We start from the raw sequence: 15,419 nt of genomic DNA on the forward strand, positions 1-15,419 counted from the left end.
CTTCCCATGAGTTATTCCCAAGAACTGAGAAATTTTATTTCCTATGGAATTCATGAATTCTTGAATTCATCAAACTAGATATTTTACTGGTCATAGAGTCATAAGATGACAGTTTCTCATTTGGTCCTGCTAGATACAACTATCACTTTTGTTTGTTTGTTTGTTTTGTTATGCTATGAAATGCTATGAGAGATTTTTCTTTGAATAATAGGGTAGCTATTTTGTTTCTTTTTTCCTGCACTTTGCAATAGCATGATACTTCATGCTACTATGAGTTTTGCAGCCATCATGAGAATCTGCACATTTAATCGTGGACTATTCTTTTTTTATCTCAGATGGAATACAGATAAGTTAGTTTATGTCTCCCAAAATAATAAGAAAAAAAAAAAAACAACAATGTGAAATGGCTCACATAAAAAAAGAAAATGACTGGAAATGATGCGTATAAATTATATATGAGTCACTATGTACCATCAACTGTGCTTTTTATGTAGGACTTGATGGACTAAGACCCTGTTGGCTAGTCACTGCCTACTTCCTCTCAATTATACATATTTACTCACATAAATTCAATCATCTAGAAGTTTCCAGTTTAAAGTATAAGCTGTGTCATTTGTCAGAGGAGGGAGCCAAGCATTTCAGGAAAGTGGCATCTCTCTTCCCTTCATACTCCCCTTCCCCATCTTATACGACTTGGAATGGGAGGGATCTCTTTACATTGACTGCAGCTGAAAGTTGTGTTGATCAGATGAGGATCCTGACTTTTAGAGCATCAATATTAGGAAAAAAATACATCGAGTTCTAAAGAAATATGAAGAAATAAGTATTTTGCAGTACTTCATTCACTTGCTGACTACTGAACTATGAGATCTCAAATATGCATAAAATATTTCCAATCAGGAATTATTCATGAGCTATTCCTGTCAATGCTGGTTTTTTTGTTGTTGTTTTGTTTTTTTGTTCCACAGACAGAATTTTATTAAAGAAAACACTGAAGGAAAATGGACATCAAACAGCCTTAAACAATTAGGAAGTCTGGACTTAAATTCAAATTTGAATCTGATGTTGGGTCCAAATGATTATAAGATAAACAATTGCTATTTCATGAATGCATAGTAAGAAGCTTGTTTTATAAGTGTATTCTTTTCTTCATCCTCTATAATAACATTAATATTCTTTACCTTGCTTCTTCAGAAAAACTGCTGAATGTATATTTGTATACAGAATATCATGGCACTTGTAAAATAGTTCTTTATTAAAACAGCTGATCTGGAGAGCTGCAACATATATGATCATCAAAAAATGCCAACAGTGCCAAGTTATGGGAAATACTGTTGGTGGGTGGATGCTTGGACTGGATGATCTTGGAGGTTCTTTCCAATCTTGGTGATTCTATGATCTTTACTACCCTTGAGCTGAACATACACAGCTTTCCTGAACTCATGAAATATAACGGACATTTTTTTGTGGATTTCCACCTGTAGAAAATTTGGACTCAAACCAAGCAATGTTGAAATCTCATGACACTTTGTGCTATAGTTTCAGTTGTTTCAGTTATCCACTTACAGCAACACGTTATTGACATTGGTTAGATAATGATATTTGCATGTTTTGTTGGTTGTAAGAGAAAGCAGTTCACTTTAACAGAAAAAAAAACCCACAATGTTTAATTTATTTCCTGAGGACTTTCACTTACACAGGTAGGCACTAGACATTTGAAATTAACTTTCCAGAGCATATCAGTAAAAAAAAAATAATCAGATTTTGCTTAGTTTCATTTAAAACAGTAAAAACTGACCTTGTAAACATTTCCATAGGAGGTAGGATACATACATTTGACAATTTGTCAAATAAGAGAAAGTAAACAGTTACTCTGTTGTCCTAATAAATAATGAGCAACACAGACATTAAATAAACATTTTTATATAAAAGATACATGAAAGACTAAAATAGCATTTTTAATAAATTAGGAAAAGATGTAATCATTTCTTTACAAGTTAGTCTTGCTGTCAAGAATCACTGGTTCTTTATGTTCACCCTGAATTTCTGACTGAAAAGTTGTAATGAGAACAATCTTGAGTGATTCACAAGCAGGAAAACGGTGAATACATCTGCTTTGTTGCTTGGAGGAGTGCTAAAATCTTGAAAATGTTTCATTTTACAGCTACATGTAATACTTCTGTATTCCACCAACCTAAAAGGATTGTCATCATAGTCTTAACGTCTGAAATAGGAAAGTAAGCTTAGACAGCGACATGTCTCTCCCAGTTCAGGTTCCCCCAGCAGCTGCTCCCATGAAGACTGTGTTAATTGGCGGTAAAGATGATATCATGTCTCTGTTTGGTGGTTCGTGGGACTCCAGATTTTCCTGAGGAGGGAACTGTCCAGATGTTCCATACATACACTGTGAAGAAGATGTGCTTTGCATGTTTGAAGCTGTGGGAAAAAAAAGGTTAACATAATTGCAAGTTTTCTATCTACCGTATTTAACAGCAACAAATAACAAACAAAAAGATCAAAACCGGAATACAATTTCATCTGTTGGTAACCCCAATCTACCAGGTACACTATGTGAAGAACTGACATTTCAATAGTTCTGTTCTTCACTAAATTTACTTATACTTCTACAATTTTTCTTCAGTGGCTCTTCACACTGTCAGAGAATAGCATCAGGGAATAGAACAAAACTAATGCAGCAGTGAACTCTGCTAAAAATCCAGCTATGGGCCTGAGAATGAGCCATCTTCCATGACAACTGCAAAGCTCCTTGTATTTGTTATACTCATCTTTTCATATCCTGCACCATTCAGGTCTGTATTCATTACTGGTACCACTGCCATCACCCAGCACATAACCTAGCATACCAAAGAGAGATGGTGGGCACAATGCTGGCCTGGTGTTTCTGGATTCCTCCTTCCTGCTATTTAGCATCCTTAAAAGAACTGACTAATAAATTCTTGCAGAGCCTTGAAGAGGCAAGTAAGGACTGGCCTTCTGTGTATGATTAACAAGTAAGTAATAGGAAGAGATAACCTTGTGGAGAAATGTGTCCTGGTTTATACTTTCCATGCAATACTTCAGAGTCTTTTGGGAATGCAAGACCAAACTCAGCTACCATTTGTTTAATGTACATAACAAAACAAACTGTGATTAGGTGATTTCACCTATAATTCATTGTCAACAGGAAATCTGCTGAATTCACACAGTTATTGGAGCACAGGGAGGGGACAGACTACAATATAGGAAGTATATCTCTAGACATCACCGACCCAGGGTTCATTTGATCTGCTTGACAGTGAGGATCCTGAAGAGCCCTTAGAGGAGCCCAGATCAGTATTAGCTCATTTAATAGTTAGAAAGTGTTTCCTAATACATAATTTTCTGCAATTCAGGACGTACATTCCAATCCTTGTGGAAAATGAATCACAGTTCTCTTAAAAAGAACAAAGAGTTATTAAACCCACTGTACTAAAATTTTTAGGAAACATCTTAGGACAAATCCCATGGCACTTAGCTATTTTATTTTGTTTGTATCTTAGATGCTATGTATATGAGCTACAGTTTAACTCTCAGCTCAACTTGTTAAGATGCTAAAAAGTTTATAGCTTCTCAGTCTTGGATATACTTACGCATAGCAGTTCGACAGACAATTGAAGGTGAGGACTCTGTGTAGTACGAGCCTGTTTGTTTCCTTCCGCCGTCATCCAAGATATTCAGTGGATCATGTATATCACTGTATGATGGCAATGATCGAATGCTACTTACACTGCTGATTACAGAAACATGTTGATCCACCATTGATCCAAGTCTGTGAGATTCTGGATAATTAATATTGTTTCCATAATATCCTATTGACAGGAGTTTGGAAAAAAGAAAGTAGAGTGAAATCATTACTGAAGAGAAACAGTAGGGTAGGAGCCTGCGGTAAGTTGGAGCAAAAGGTAGTTGTTACTGACTGAATTTCTTGAGAATAAGGTTATTTATGTACGTACATGGCCTGGTAACCTTCATAATGCATGCAGTGATGGACACAAAAGAGGGATGGGTAACAACAGAGCAAACAAACTCTAATTCAGTCATGGTTTCAGTACAGAATTGCACCTCCATTCTAAGTTCAGAATTAAACAGCACCCTGCAACCAGTGGCCAAAAGAGATGCCATATGGACTCATATCAGTCATGTGGACTTGTGGAAGGGAGTTCAGTGCTCCCTTATGAAGCTGAAAAACAAGGAAAATACACACAGAAAAAAAAAAAAAAGCTTCACAGTAATACATACTTGTCATATACAAACTTATATACAAGCAATATTTCCACTGCATTTGTCCTCCAGAAGAGAGTGGTATTTTTTCTGACTATATCTCTGAAGCAGACTGTGGCAAAAACTTTACTCTTGAATTTTCTGGGAAACAGTTTCATAATAAATGTTTTGGGGGATTTTCAAGAGATTTTAAAATGGAATAGTCATCCTTCTTTTCCTTGCTTTGTGCAAGACATGGCAATGGTGCTAGAGGAAGATGGGCAGTGGTGCAGCAGAGTCATTTGAGGTCAAGTGAGGATTCCCCAGAGGAAAATTAATCCAGAAGTAGCTGGTAAAGCTGCTTTACAATCTATACATGTCATCGGAGAAGTAAAAAACATGAAGGTGTAATTAAGAGCTGAAATACATCTTCCAAAGAAAAAAAAGCAGACAGAAAGCATTTCACTCCAGCAAGGAAAGAGAAAGAAAAGGGGAAAAAATATATTCTTAGTATATATTATACCATTGGAAGGATTAGGGGGATATGTTGCTCCTGGGCAAGTAGATGCTGAATTGCTCAAGAAATTGAAGCTTCCCGTATTCAGAAACTGCATATTGTGTGCATCCTGAGTCATGGATGAGGGACAATAGCTGGAAGGTGATCTGGCACTGTATGGAGATACAGCACAACTGTTGTTGAAGTAGTCCCTGGAGAACTGCTGTTCACTCAAAGCACTGAATCGGCTGTGCTCTGCTCTGTGGTGGTAAACTCCTGAAGTGGAATGGGCCTGAGTTCTGAACATGGCCTGGTAACTGGAATTGTTTCCATAGTAGTTCTGATTAGTCTCTGACAAAGTCTGATAAAGAGGTTCTGAGTAGGAAGAGCACTGTGAATGTGTGGATAACACTGGGCCTACACTTGGAGGTCTCACAGCCATTGGCCCCTGATTGATAACACTTCCTCGACTGACCAGGGCTGGAGAAATGGGTGGAGTCATCAGGTGACCGGTGTTTTGAGGCAGCTCCATTTGACCTGCAATAAATAAGCATTAGCCATCTTTAGCATTCATACTGCAGTCCTGCTGAATACAGTGGATTTGTCAAGACATTAACTCTCTGTTGAAGTGCATGTTGCTATCTGAAACCTTTACAAAGTGTATGCATTGGCTCCCACCTTTTAATCCATGGCTTTGGGCTAGAAGGCTTTCAAATACCATTTTCCAGACATTCAGTGTGAAATTTCAGCAGTTAAAAGTTGTGTGTGCTCAGGATGTTATGTTTATTCATGCCTAACAAGAATCTCTCATCAAGCCATGACATGATGGATATTTTTACCATTGCACCAAGAGGATGGTACTGGCAAGTCTCTACAATTACCCCCTTCCATGAATCAGCACAGATGGTGAGCTCCTGGAATGTTCTTACTAGGGGTTCCCATAAATACATATGGTCATTTTTACTCTTACTGTGCTATTGTGAACCGAATGTCTAACAAGCAAACAAGAGGAGGGACTAAGAGAAGTGCTACATACCTGTCAGCTGCATGTTCTGACTGTCTCCAGTGGCAAAGGGATTCAGACCTGAAGGCATACTGCTAGGTTGACTAACAGACAAGGACACATAGGTTTGCTCTGCTAGACACTCATTTTTGACTGAAGTGTCACTGGGCAGAGAAGCAGCTTTGTTACGATTTGCTAGGAAGCAAGAACTTGGTGATGCAGTAAAGGTGGCTTTGCTTGCATCTGGAAAAGTAAGTGGAAAACTGTTGGTGGCTGTTATGTGTTCTCAGTGCACATAAATTCAACAGTTGCAACAATTGAACAGTACACGAGCTGTCTAATTTGTTCACGTACTTGGTTGCTTATTTTAAAACACAGTGAAGCCCCTTTTTCTTGCATGCAGTTGAAAATAAATATTGTTCTAGTCTTAATCTTCCCAGATCTGAATGGATATTGTCTAAATTGCATTCCCTGACTACATATCTACATAAATCATGTCAGTGTTATTATCAGCACCTTACTGAAATCATCATAGTGTAGATATGAATCACTTGAAGTAAATGTCAGCCATGAAGTCAAGTAAATTACACTAAGACTCACAATACTTCATCTTAAAGATTCAACAATGAGAGTTTTAGGATGCTTGAAACGTATCTATTTTCATACTGACTATTTTCATACTGAAAAAAGAAGCATTTTTTATTACCAGTAGTTTTTCAGTTTTCTGCATACTATTGATAAATTCAGTGGAAGTTTTGTTATTTTTCTGGAAATCTGAGTTGAAGGGCTTCACCCAAATATCCCAGGAAAAGAGTAACAATAACCAAAGACTTCAACGATGATCACAGATGCTAATGTTAATCAACATATATTCAGCAGAATCCAACGGAATTTCCCTAAATTTTTGTGGATTAACTTGGACCAGAATTTCATAGAATGGGCTAGGTTGAAAAGGACCTCAAAGATCATCTTGATTATATAGAATGTTATCCATGTCTTAGGGATCAAATGACATTTCTTAATATTTCATTTTATAGCAAGAGACCTGACCTGTCCAACTCCGAAGAATCCTAGTAGCCATAAAATATTAAGGATGTTAGTTTAAGCTCTTTTTGTTTCTCTTCTACAGTAATATTTCAGTCAGTTGGTAGGTAGGGCTTCAACATTGTCTTCCAAACTTGCAGGGACATTCATATTTTGTTAACATTTCAAACATTCCTAGTTCAAGGTGTAACAACATATTTCAGGTTTGACTGAAAAATTGGATTGGGAATTTCTGCTCTCTCTGCTAGATGTACTTCTTTTCACACCAGCTTGTGGCCCTTCAGTTGCAGCTAAATGAGTTTAGTCGCACTTGAGATCATTTCAGTCATCCTTTGTAGTAACATTCCCACAAAACATTATTACGTGATGGTGGGAACTGGTGAGTTAATGTTCACAACCTTTTCAGGTGGTTTTAACAATGTGATCTAAAACTACAACTTCAGGAAAAGAGAGCAAGTCTATTTTTGTTTGAACAAATATACAATTTTCTAAAAATACAGGAATACATTCAAAAGAACCAAGCTCTAGCTACCTAAATTCTTCATGTATTTGTCCAATAGATTCTGGAGTTCTTGTTCTTTGTCATTGTTGAACTGTGTCTCCATGGCAAGCAGGATGTACTCATCTAGCAGCATGCGGATCAAATGAAAAGAACCTTTAAGGAGGAGAAAGAGGGAGAGTAGCCAAGTTATCTTTGTGACCATCTCTCAACACTCTACAAGAAGCTGGTGAAACAAACAAATAATTGTGGACTTTAAATGACCTGGCAAGACCAACACAGGATAGTGCCTAACTTCTGGCTCTAATCTCTCTTTGCACTAGCCCACCTAGCTCAATTGTTTACTGTCCTGTAGGCTATTTGACCACTAATTACATCAAAGAAAAATACTGATGAAAGTGAGACATGCTTTATACTTGAAGAGGGCATACAATGGAGCTAGATAAGGCTGAAGTCTGATAGAATGCCTCTGCTCTATTTCTGTTTGCTTTGTGCTAAATAACCAGACAATAACTGGTGAAGTCTTTGAATTTACTTTAAGGATGTATCACATTAAAAATGTGTCTGTCCTTACAGCCATTTAAAATAGCTGTATATCATAGATAATGATATATCTATAACAACACAGATAACCTTAGAAGCTATATACTGTATTTAAAGTTAATTTCATTTGCTCTAGCATTTTCTATATTAAAAATTACTATTTCTGAGAGTCCTCAAAAACATAAACATTTCTGAAGACAGACAAGTGAACTTTAATTTTCAAAACCACAGAATACTGGAATGTCTGCTCATTTCAGAATTAAAAAACAAAACTGACCTGTCAAATTCTTTTTGCTCTTACAAAAGAACAAAACAAACAAACAAACAAACCTATGCACAATAACAACAGTATTTTTTGGTCCATATATAAAATAAATGACTGGAATTTTCTGTCTCCTATCAAGATATTTAATTATGTCTCCAGTGTCAGATTAGACATGTTACACTAAATGTTTAGTGTTAGTGTTTAGATTAGACATTAGACACTAAATGTTTCTAGTTCTCAAGGGCAAAGCAATAACAAACAGCAATTTAAATGAAAAATATATTGGAAAATGAACATGCGACATGGATCACCAATAAATTATTACCATCATTTACTGTGCAATGTTAGTTTGAAAAGCACATTACATAGTATTTTTGACTTTGATAAAAAAATCTTTAGGCTAGGACAGTCTCCTCTGCTGAGAAAGTAACATAAGTAGAATAAATATTGGCACATATATACAAATATATGAGTGTTTATTACAAACTCCATGTACCAAAACTTGAGGCATTGTTCAGAGTGAGGTTATGCATCACTCGAGCACCAAAAAAGCTCCATTTGAGAAGAAAGTCTTGAGCTCTCTTCTTCAGTGACCTCCCATTTTGCTTGCTTGCCTGAAAGACAGAAGTAGCAGAATACAGTAGGTATGCTAACTTGCTTTCTACACACAGTAAAGGAGAAAGGGAAACTGAATATGCTTAAAAGTTCAAGGAGTTCTTGACTCAGGTTCATGTGGCAAAGGGGTCTGAGGTGCCTAAGTTAAACTGTCTTCATAAAGTATGTCCTAAAGTGATAAACAGCATTCACTCTTTTCAGTGCTGTCATAGTAGAGCTCTGACCACATTCAATGAAGTAAACTGCTTACTGCTTGGACTCCGCTGTGGCCTGAAGGCATATAAATAAGCTCATGTTTTAATACTCTAGGTGCCATGTTATTCCATATAAACAGAGAATGGAAATTAGTCTCTGTACCTCAATGTAATCTTTATAATACCTGGCAGAATCTCACTTATAAAATGTTTATTATACTGAGGCTTTTAATGCTGCTTACTTCATACTCTGATTTGTTCATGTGGTAAAAATATGCTCTGTTGCTTTCTCAAATAGCAAGTAGAAGTAAAGTGTTATGTGAGTTTGAGAGTGACCACACTTCAGCATGAACAGAAGACAGAAATGGAAGGGTTATATGTTCTGTAAATGCTCACCTTCTACTCAGTTGATTTAGAATCTTATCAGGACTTGCTGGTATTTCTTACTCCTAACTACAGGAAAACAGTGCTATGAAACATACCTGCTAAATTTAATAATACAGTATTACATAGAAGACGAACAGGAGAGTGCTTCACTGTTTCTACCTGGCTTGTTTATTGAGAATCACATTTTGAAATTTGAGAGTCAGTTTTAGACTGTAATCAATCAGGTCTAAAATAAATTGTGATTGCTCAGCTTCAGTGTGAGTTTTGTTCCTAGGTGAGTGCTCCTGGGAATTTAGTTAGGCTCTACAGCCCTGACTGCATAAAAAGCAGCTTACTGCATGGCTCAGAGCTGACAGTAAACATTTGTAAACTCAGAGAAAATACTAATATGCCCGCTGAAATTTGGGAAAACAAGTAAAGTAACGACGACATGCCAACTTTTGTAAATTGGCAGAGGCACCCTTCTGCAAGTCAAAGCTAACTGCTTTACCTCCTCCTCTTGCACCCATTCATATCAAGATGGTCCCCATAATGACAGGCATAGGACCTGATGAAAAGACAAGTCTTCAAAGGTATTAACAAGCAATATAATGTGTTACATTTCTTCCTAATGGCTTACATTAAGTCACAAATTGGTTGAATATCTCTTTCTTGAGCTACAGCTGAAAACTCAGTTACTTTGTTCTGAACTGTCCTGTGATCATTTGTAAGAATATATGTATAAAATATTTGCAATTATGAAGAATCTTGTAAAACTGGCAAAAAAAAAAATCCCATTAAATGCCTCAGTTACCAAGTTTAGCACCTTGTGAAGTTATAAAATGGCATCTGCTGCACTAACCTATACTACATGCAGTACCATCCATGTAATGTGAAAAAAAGATTTGCTTCTCTAAGGTACAATTTTGGCTCACCTTACTCACTAGGCAATACCTCTGTGATTTTTCATGCACAGATAAGTTGGATGGGTTTCTTCTATGTCAAGCTTGTGATGGTGCTACTATCAAGTTTTACTTGATACTTAGTTTTTCACAAATGTAGAAATATTCAACAGCACTCAATATGATTAATTAGAACTAATTAATTAGTCTTGAATTAGGTAGAATATTTGAAAAGTACCTTGATAACCCTTTGCTCAACCACAGTATCCAACCACTCAATAAATGATTCCACAGTGGCATTCTTCTTTAGAAGGTCCTTCAATTCTTGGAACACTGTAATGGAGTCATCTACCATGTAAAAAAGGAGAATATATCATTCCTTGTTATTCTGAACATGAGAAAAACCCACTCGCCAGCCATATTATAGCATGGAAAGGAAAGGCAAAGAATTAGAGGTGAAGAAATTAAAAATTATTTAGCAAAGTAAGCAGATACACATCTATTATGCATATATATGTATTACTTATTTTAGCATTAAAATGATAAAATATAGTTTTACAAGAACATAAAAGCAAAAAAAAAAAGAACAAAAAACAAAACAAACCATGGATGTTTTATATTCACTTCAAGACTACCTACCTATTACTAAGTTTAGTAGAAAAGCTTTATCTGTAATGTAACAGACTTCTATAATGTTTTTGGTTTCCTTTGCATTTTTCAAGCTAACTTCTCTATTTCCCATTCTTGAGAAAATGCTTGAATAAGATTTTGATTCGTTATGTGAGAGAACTTTTCTGATCAAAGTAACAATAGAACAAGAAAACACCTGGCTATCATTCTTTCAGTTCTCCAACCTCCAATCAACATGCTTCCCATCCATGACAAGAATTATCTTTTAAAAAATAATACAGCTAAATATCTTTTTTCAATAGCAAGTGTATATAAAATTATCTGCAAATAATAATAATCCTCTGCATTCTTATTTCACTCAATTTTCTTTATTAAAATGGCTGCTATATTTTATATGAAGTTATGATTATTATTTAATACTGATCAACTTTTGGCCAAAAATAAAAAGCAAAACCAAAGAATGTAAACCAGCCTGAATATTCAAGGCTGGTTTGAATTACATGGGATTTTTTAGACATTTTCCAAGAGTCCATGTTAATACCCCCACAGGATATGATGGAATTTCAAAAGGGATTTTATTACAATTAGCAACTGACCTGAAAATTATTTTTTCAACTACCATTTAAAATCATCATTCTGGAATGACTTCCCATCACAAGTTTATATTTCTGTAGGACATGCTAGGTCAACAAACTTAAGCTAAAGTTTTCTTAAGCTAAAGTTAATTCTGAGCTAGATCAGAGAATGCAGTGTCTGTGCCTCTTCTCAGCCAATCTCCATGTAGTATGACATGCAGCAAAGAGTGAATTTCTTTTAACATTACAAATATAACACCACTGACTTACATTCATTGTAGACCTCCCCATCAGAATCTGTGCTCCCTGATACTGCAAGGAGTGCTTGAGAGCCAATACTATTCAAATCAACTTTTTCAATATCTGACACCATGGAATTTACCACATGCTGATCAAAAAGTGCCGGTCGAGCAATCTGTAAGAGAAAGCAAGTCAAAAGTCTGAGAAGCTTCTCTTCAGAGAAGAACCAGTAGCTGTCTCTTCTCAGCTGTGTTTATCACAGGTTAGATGAAATAACGTTTCCCTTCCACTAGACTTCTAATACTCTTGTAACTTCCTTTCCAGGTCATTTTCACATCACCCGCATGCTACTTTTGTCTTAAGATTTACACAACAGAAGTCTAAGTAAAAAAAATACGGTCCATCTACAATTATTCATGAAAGTTACTCCCTCAAAAGACTGACCCATGACTTACCCTGAAAGGTAATGTATTCTTTTCAACAATCTACCAAGCCTTCATATCCTAATTGCAGATACCAGCATCCTGCCAACTCAGCCTTGGAGCCTTCAACTCCTCTATCTATCACATATTCCTTTCTGTTAAAATTCTGAAGGAATAAACTCAGTAAAGGACACTGTGAACAAGACAGCGAACCTTTTCAAGGCAAGAAGGAACTAAAATACATTCTCATATACTGCACTTTATCATAGGATTACCAAATGTTTCTATGATAGTAGTTCACTGTAGTCACTGTCTTCCCTCTCTGCTACAAATTTTGAAGTTCAAAATGTCTAGATAAGATCTATTTGTAGCCTCTTCATTCTTATTCAGTGAAAACTACAAGGCATAAGTATTCCATGGCTGAAGTTGAATATTTAAAATGTAAAGAATTAACATCTGCAAGCCAGAAAGATGAACTGAATATAGTTGCCAGTATTTTATATATAAGTATGATTCTGTTTACCTGTGCTAGGTGTAAGAATGATGTCTGTCGTTTCAGAGAGGAAACAAATCTTCGAGCAATGGGCAGTTTCTTATCCATCAGGATTTCTGGTAGATTTTCCAAAGAGGAAACAACCCACTGTTCCCAGTTTTTCGCAAAATTTCTTATATCTGCCAGTAAACTACAGTAAAAAACGTGTTTTAGAGAAATAGCAATAAAAGATTTCTTGCAATAGTTTAAAAATGATTCACAGAATCCTGGACAGATCTGTGAATTACTCTTCAGATATCCCTGAAAGGTAACAGGAAATGATTGATCAACAAAAGGCTAAAATTGACTATGTACTGATCTGTATCCCCTCTGAGAAAAAGTCGTGAGCCATCTGCCAATTGAAATCACTTGAAAACAACTATCTTTAAGAATAAAGCATAAGAAATCCAAGAACCATTACAGATATCTGAAACTTAACGTCTTAGACAGCCATAAAACCCCAAATATGACAGCCTCCAAGGGAAAGGAAAAGTGAGAAGATTCAGAGGTAATTTGTAATAATCCTCTTGTGATTATCTTGTTAAAATAAAACAAACAACAACAACAAAAAACTTTGATACCATGAGGATATGTATGGTACAAACCTGAAATGTATTCTGAAAAAGAAAGATAACAATTATTTTTCCTCACACAACAAGAGCATATTACTTTCCTTTTTGGTCTTCCAAGGCTTTAGTCTAGAAGAAACATGTTTCAAGATATTCAACAATCCAGTAAAACGAGACATGAAAATACTGTCTAATGTTTGCTCTTCTACTTCTATAGCTGTTCTCACAGCTGATAGTATTTTGCCATACCTACTTTACTTCTCTAAAAATGAGTTTAAATACCGTGAGAAAAAATCTCTAGATTACAAGTTTTCTGCTATTTACTCTACATATTCCTGGAATGTGACTATCAATTAAAATGTATCATTATTATACCTACCTTTCTGGCATTTCTTGCATTGTTGCAGGGATAAGTACATCTGTAAGAACCTTCAAAAAGGTAACATAAAATGATATCAAACTTCCACTGGAGACTTCATTCTATTCATTCTTGTCTGCTTAGATTGTAAAATGATAAGGACAGGGAATTTATACAGTGTAAAGCCATTCAACCTACTGTCCAGATTTCTTGCTATATCCATATTTCTCCCATCACTCTTAGATAGGTGTATATGAGATGTATATACACCTAGATATTTCCCATTCCAAATGTCTGCTTTCTTGCAGCATGCTAGTAAAATAATAAAGTGTTATCACTCCTGCCTTACAGTAGAGCAGTCAGTAGAAGTGAGGTGCCTAATAATTTTGACTTTTCAGGCATCACTGTTAGTCCCAATAAAGCAGATTCAAGAATCTCCCAAGTCCTTAAATACTATTAGCTGTCTTACTCTTCCTATTACTACTACATATTGTGTATGGAATTGAAGTTCTTCAGGTTTAATGACAAATCACTTATAGTTAGGTGTGGTATTATGGAACTGTTTTGGCAAAAAAACTGTGCCAGCTGACATGCCTTTTGGGGCACCTTAGTGCAGAGGGCAAAGTTGTTCGATCGCCTATATTGTCAAACATATTTCTATTAATAATTCAAATGGTTTGATAACAACACATTGGAACTCCTTTGATGTGCTGACATGAATGTCTAGCTTAACAATAAGAAAGAAATGGTGAGAGACAGAGGGATGGGACAAGGATAATCAGAAATTCTTGATCTTTGCACAGTTCTTCTTTATCAAATTTCTAATTCAGTGCTCCTTAAGTATTTATTTTTCCATTACATTCAATATTTATTACAAACAAAGTTAGTATTGGATATACTAGACCAGCAGGTTTAAAGCAGAAACAACATAATGTGCAATATAGCCTCTACAAACAAATTTCAGCGTAACGGCTCATTTTCAGGGTAGTAATTATCATCTTCATTGTTAATTACCCTCTTACTTTATAGCTTGATATGCTTCTAAGAAATACATGTTTTCTTCCCTTGGAAATTTTTCTTCATATTTAAGTGCAGTAAAGAATGACAGATACGTGGCAATTAGACACCCAGTGCTAAACAGCCTTAAGTCTCTTCCTTTGACTGCTTAGTGTTCACTGTTATGCCATTAATTATTTCCTCTCACTGATATATAATTGCAAAACGTGTTACGGAGAAGATGACAATACTTCTCTAATTAAACAATAGGCTCATAACTATAACAATAGTTAAAATATTTTACACCTATTAATTAATTATCTAATTTACAAATGAAAAACACAGGAACTCTAGTGGTATTATTTTCTTAATTTATTTTTGCTCTAGTCCATTCTTAATTGTGACCATGCAGTGCTCCGTAGTTTCACTAGCACAACTAGTGATTGTGTGATCATGCTGGGAAAAAGATCTAAGAGCTTATATGGTGTAAAAATTCCAGAAAACAAATGTTTCCTACTATTTTTTAAAACCAGAAGCAGCTCAGAATGTAGCCAAAAAAACAGTTTTGCTGATACATCTAATGGTATGGGTACAGAAATGAATGCTATGAGGCAAGAAAAGTGATCACATCTTAATCCAGTATCCTTACTACTCTGTACCATGAAATTATGATATAGTCTGTGAGTAGCAGGTTTACAAGTCGACCCACCTTGTTGAAGTCTGCCTTAGCTGGTAGAAATTGCAATAGCATTATATGTAAAAACATGGCTCCAGTTTTCATTCAGGTTTAACTTCCTCAGCCTTTCAGTGAAGTGCACAAACATTCTTTTAGATAAATACAAAAAAGCAGGTAAAGATTTCACCATTAGTGAGCTGCTGTCTTAGAATTCTGCTCCTCACTGATTCACATAGACAGATGCAGAAAGCAGGC

The 15,419-nt window shown here is 35.7% G+C and overlaps 1 protein-coding gene across 1 annotated transcript in view; it reads right to left on the reverse strand.

The window, feature by feature from the left end:
- Positions 1 to 1,709: 1,709 nt before the first annotated feature.
- RFX6 (regulatory factor X6) overlaps positions 1,710 to 15,419 on the reverse strand; it is a 34,651-nt gene continuing 20,941 nt past the window's right edge. Inside the window, exons 10-19 of the mRNA XM_065736832.1 lie at positions 13,514 to 13,563; positions 12,557 to 12,716; positions 11,642 to 11,786; positions 10,405 to 10,514; positions 8,586 to 8,703; positions 7,315 to 7,437; positions 5,772 to 5,981; positions 4,763 to 5,272; positions 3,630 to 3,848; positions 1,710 to 2,436 (exon numbers count right to left, since the gene is read on the reverse strand). Of these exons, the coding sequence (XP_065592904.1) occupies positions 2,270 to 2,436; positions 3,630 to 3,848; positions 4,763 to 5,272; positions 5,772 to 5,981; positions 7,315 to 7,437; positions 8,586 to 8,703; positions 10,405 to 10,514; positions 11,642 to 11,786; positions 12,557 to 12,716; positions 13,514 to 13,563 (1,812 nt within the window). The 3' untranslated portion in view covers positions 1,710 to 2,269. The remainder of the gene's footprint in view (positions 2,437 to 3,629; positions 3,849 to 4,762; positions 5,273 to 5,771; positions 5,982 to 7,314; positions 7,438 to 8,585; positions 8,704 to 10,404; positions 10,515 to 11,641; positions 11,787 to 12,556; positions 12,717 to 13,513; positions 13,564 to 15,419) is intronic.

The sequence above is a fragment of the Cyrtonyx montezumae genome, unplaced genomic scaffold (genome assembly GCF_038088225.1).
Source record: "Cyrtonyx montezumae isolate F1298 unplaced genomic scaffold, pur_monq_1.0 scaffold_0, whole genome shotgun sequence".
NCBI lineage: Eukaryota > Metazoa > Chordata > Aves > Galliformes > Odontophoridae > Cyrtonyx > Cyrtonyx montezumae.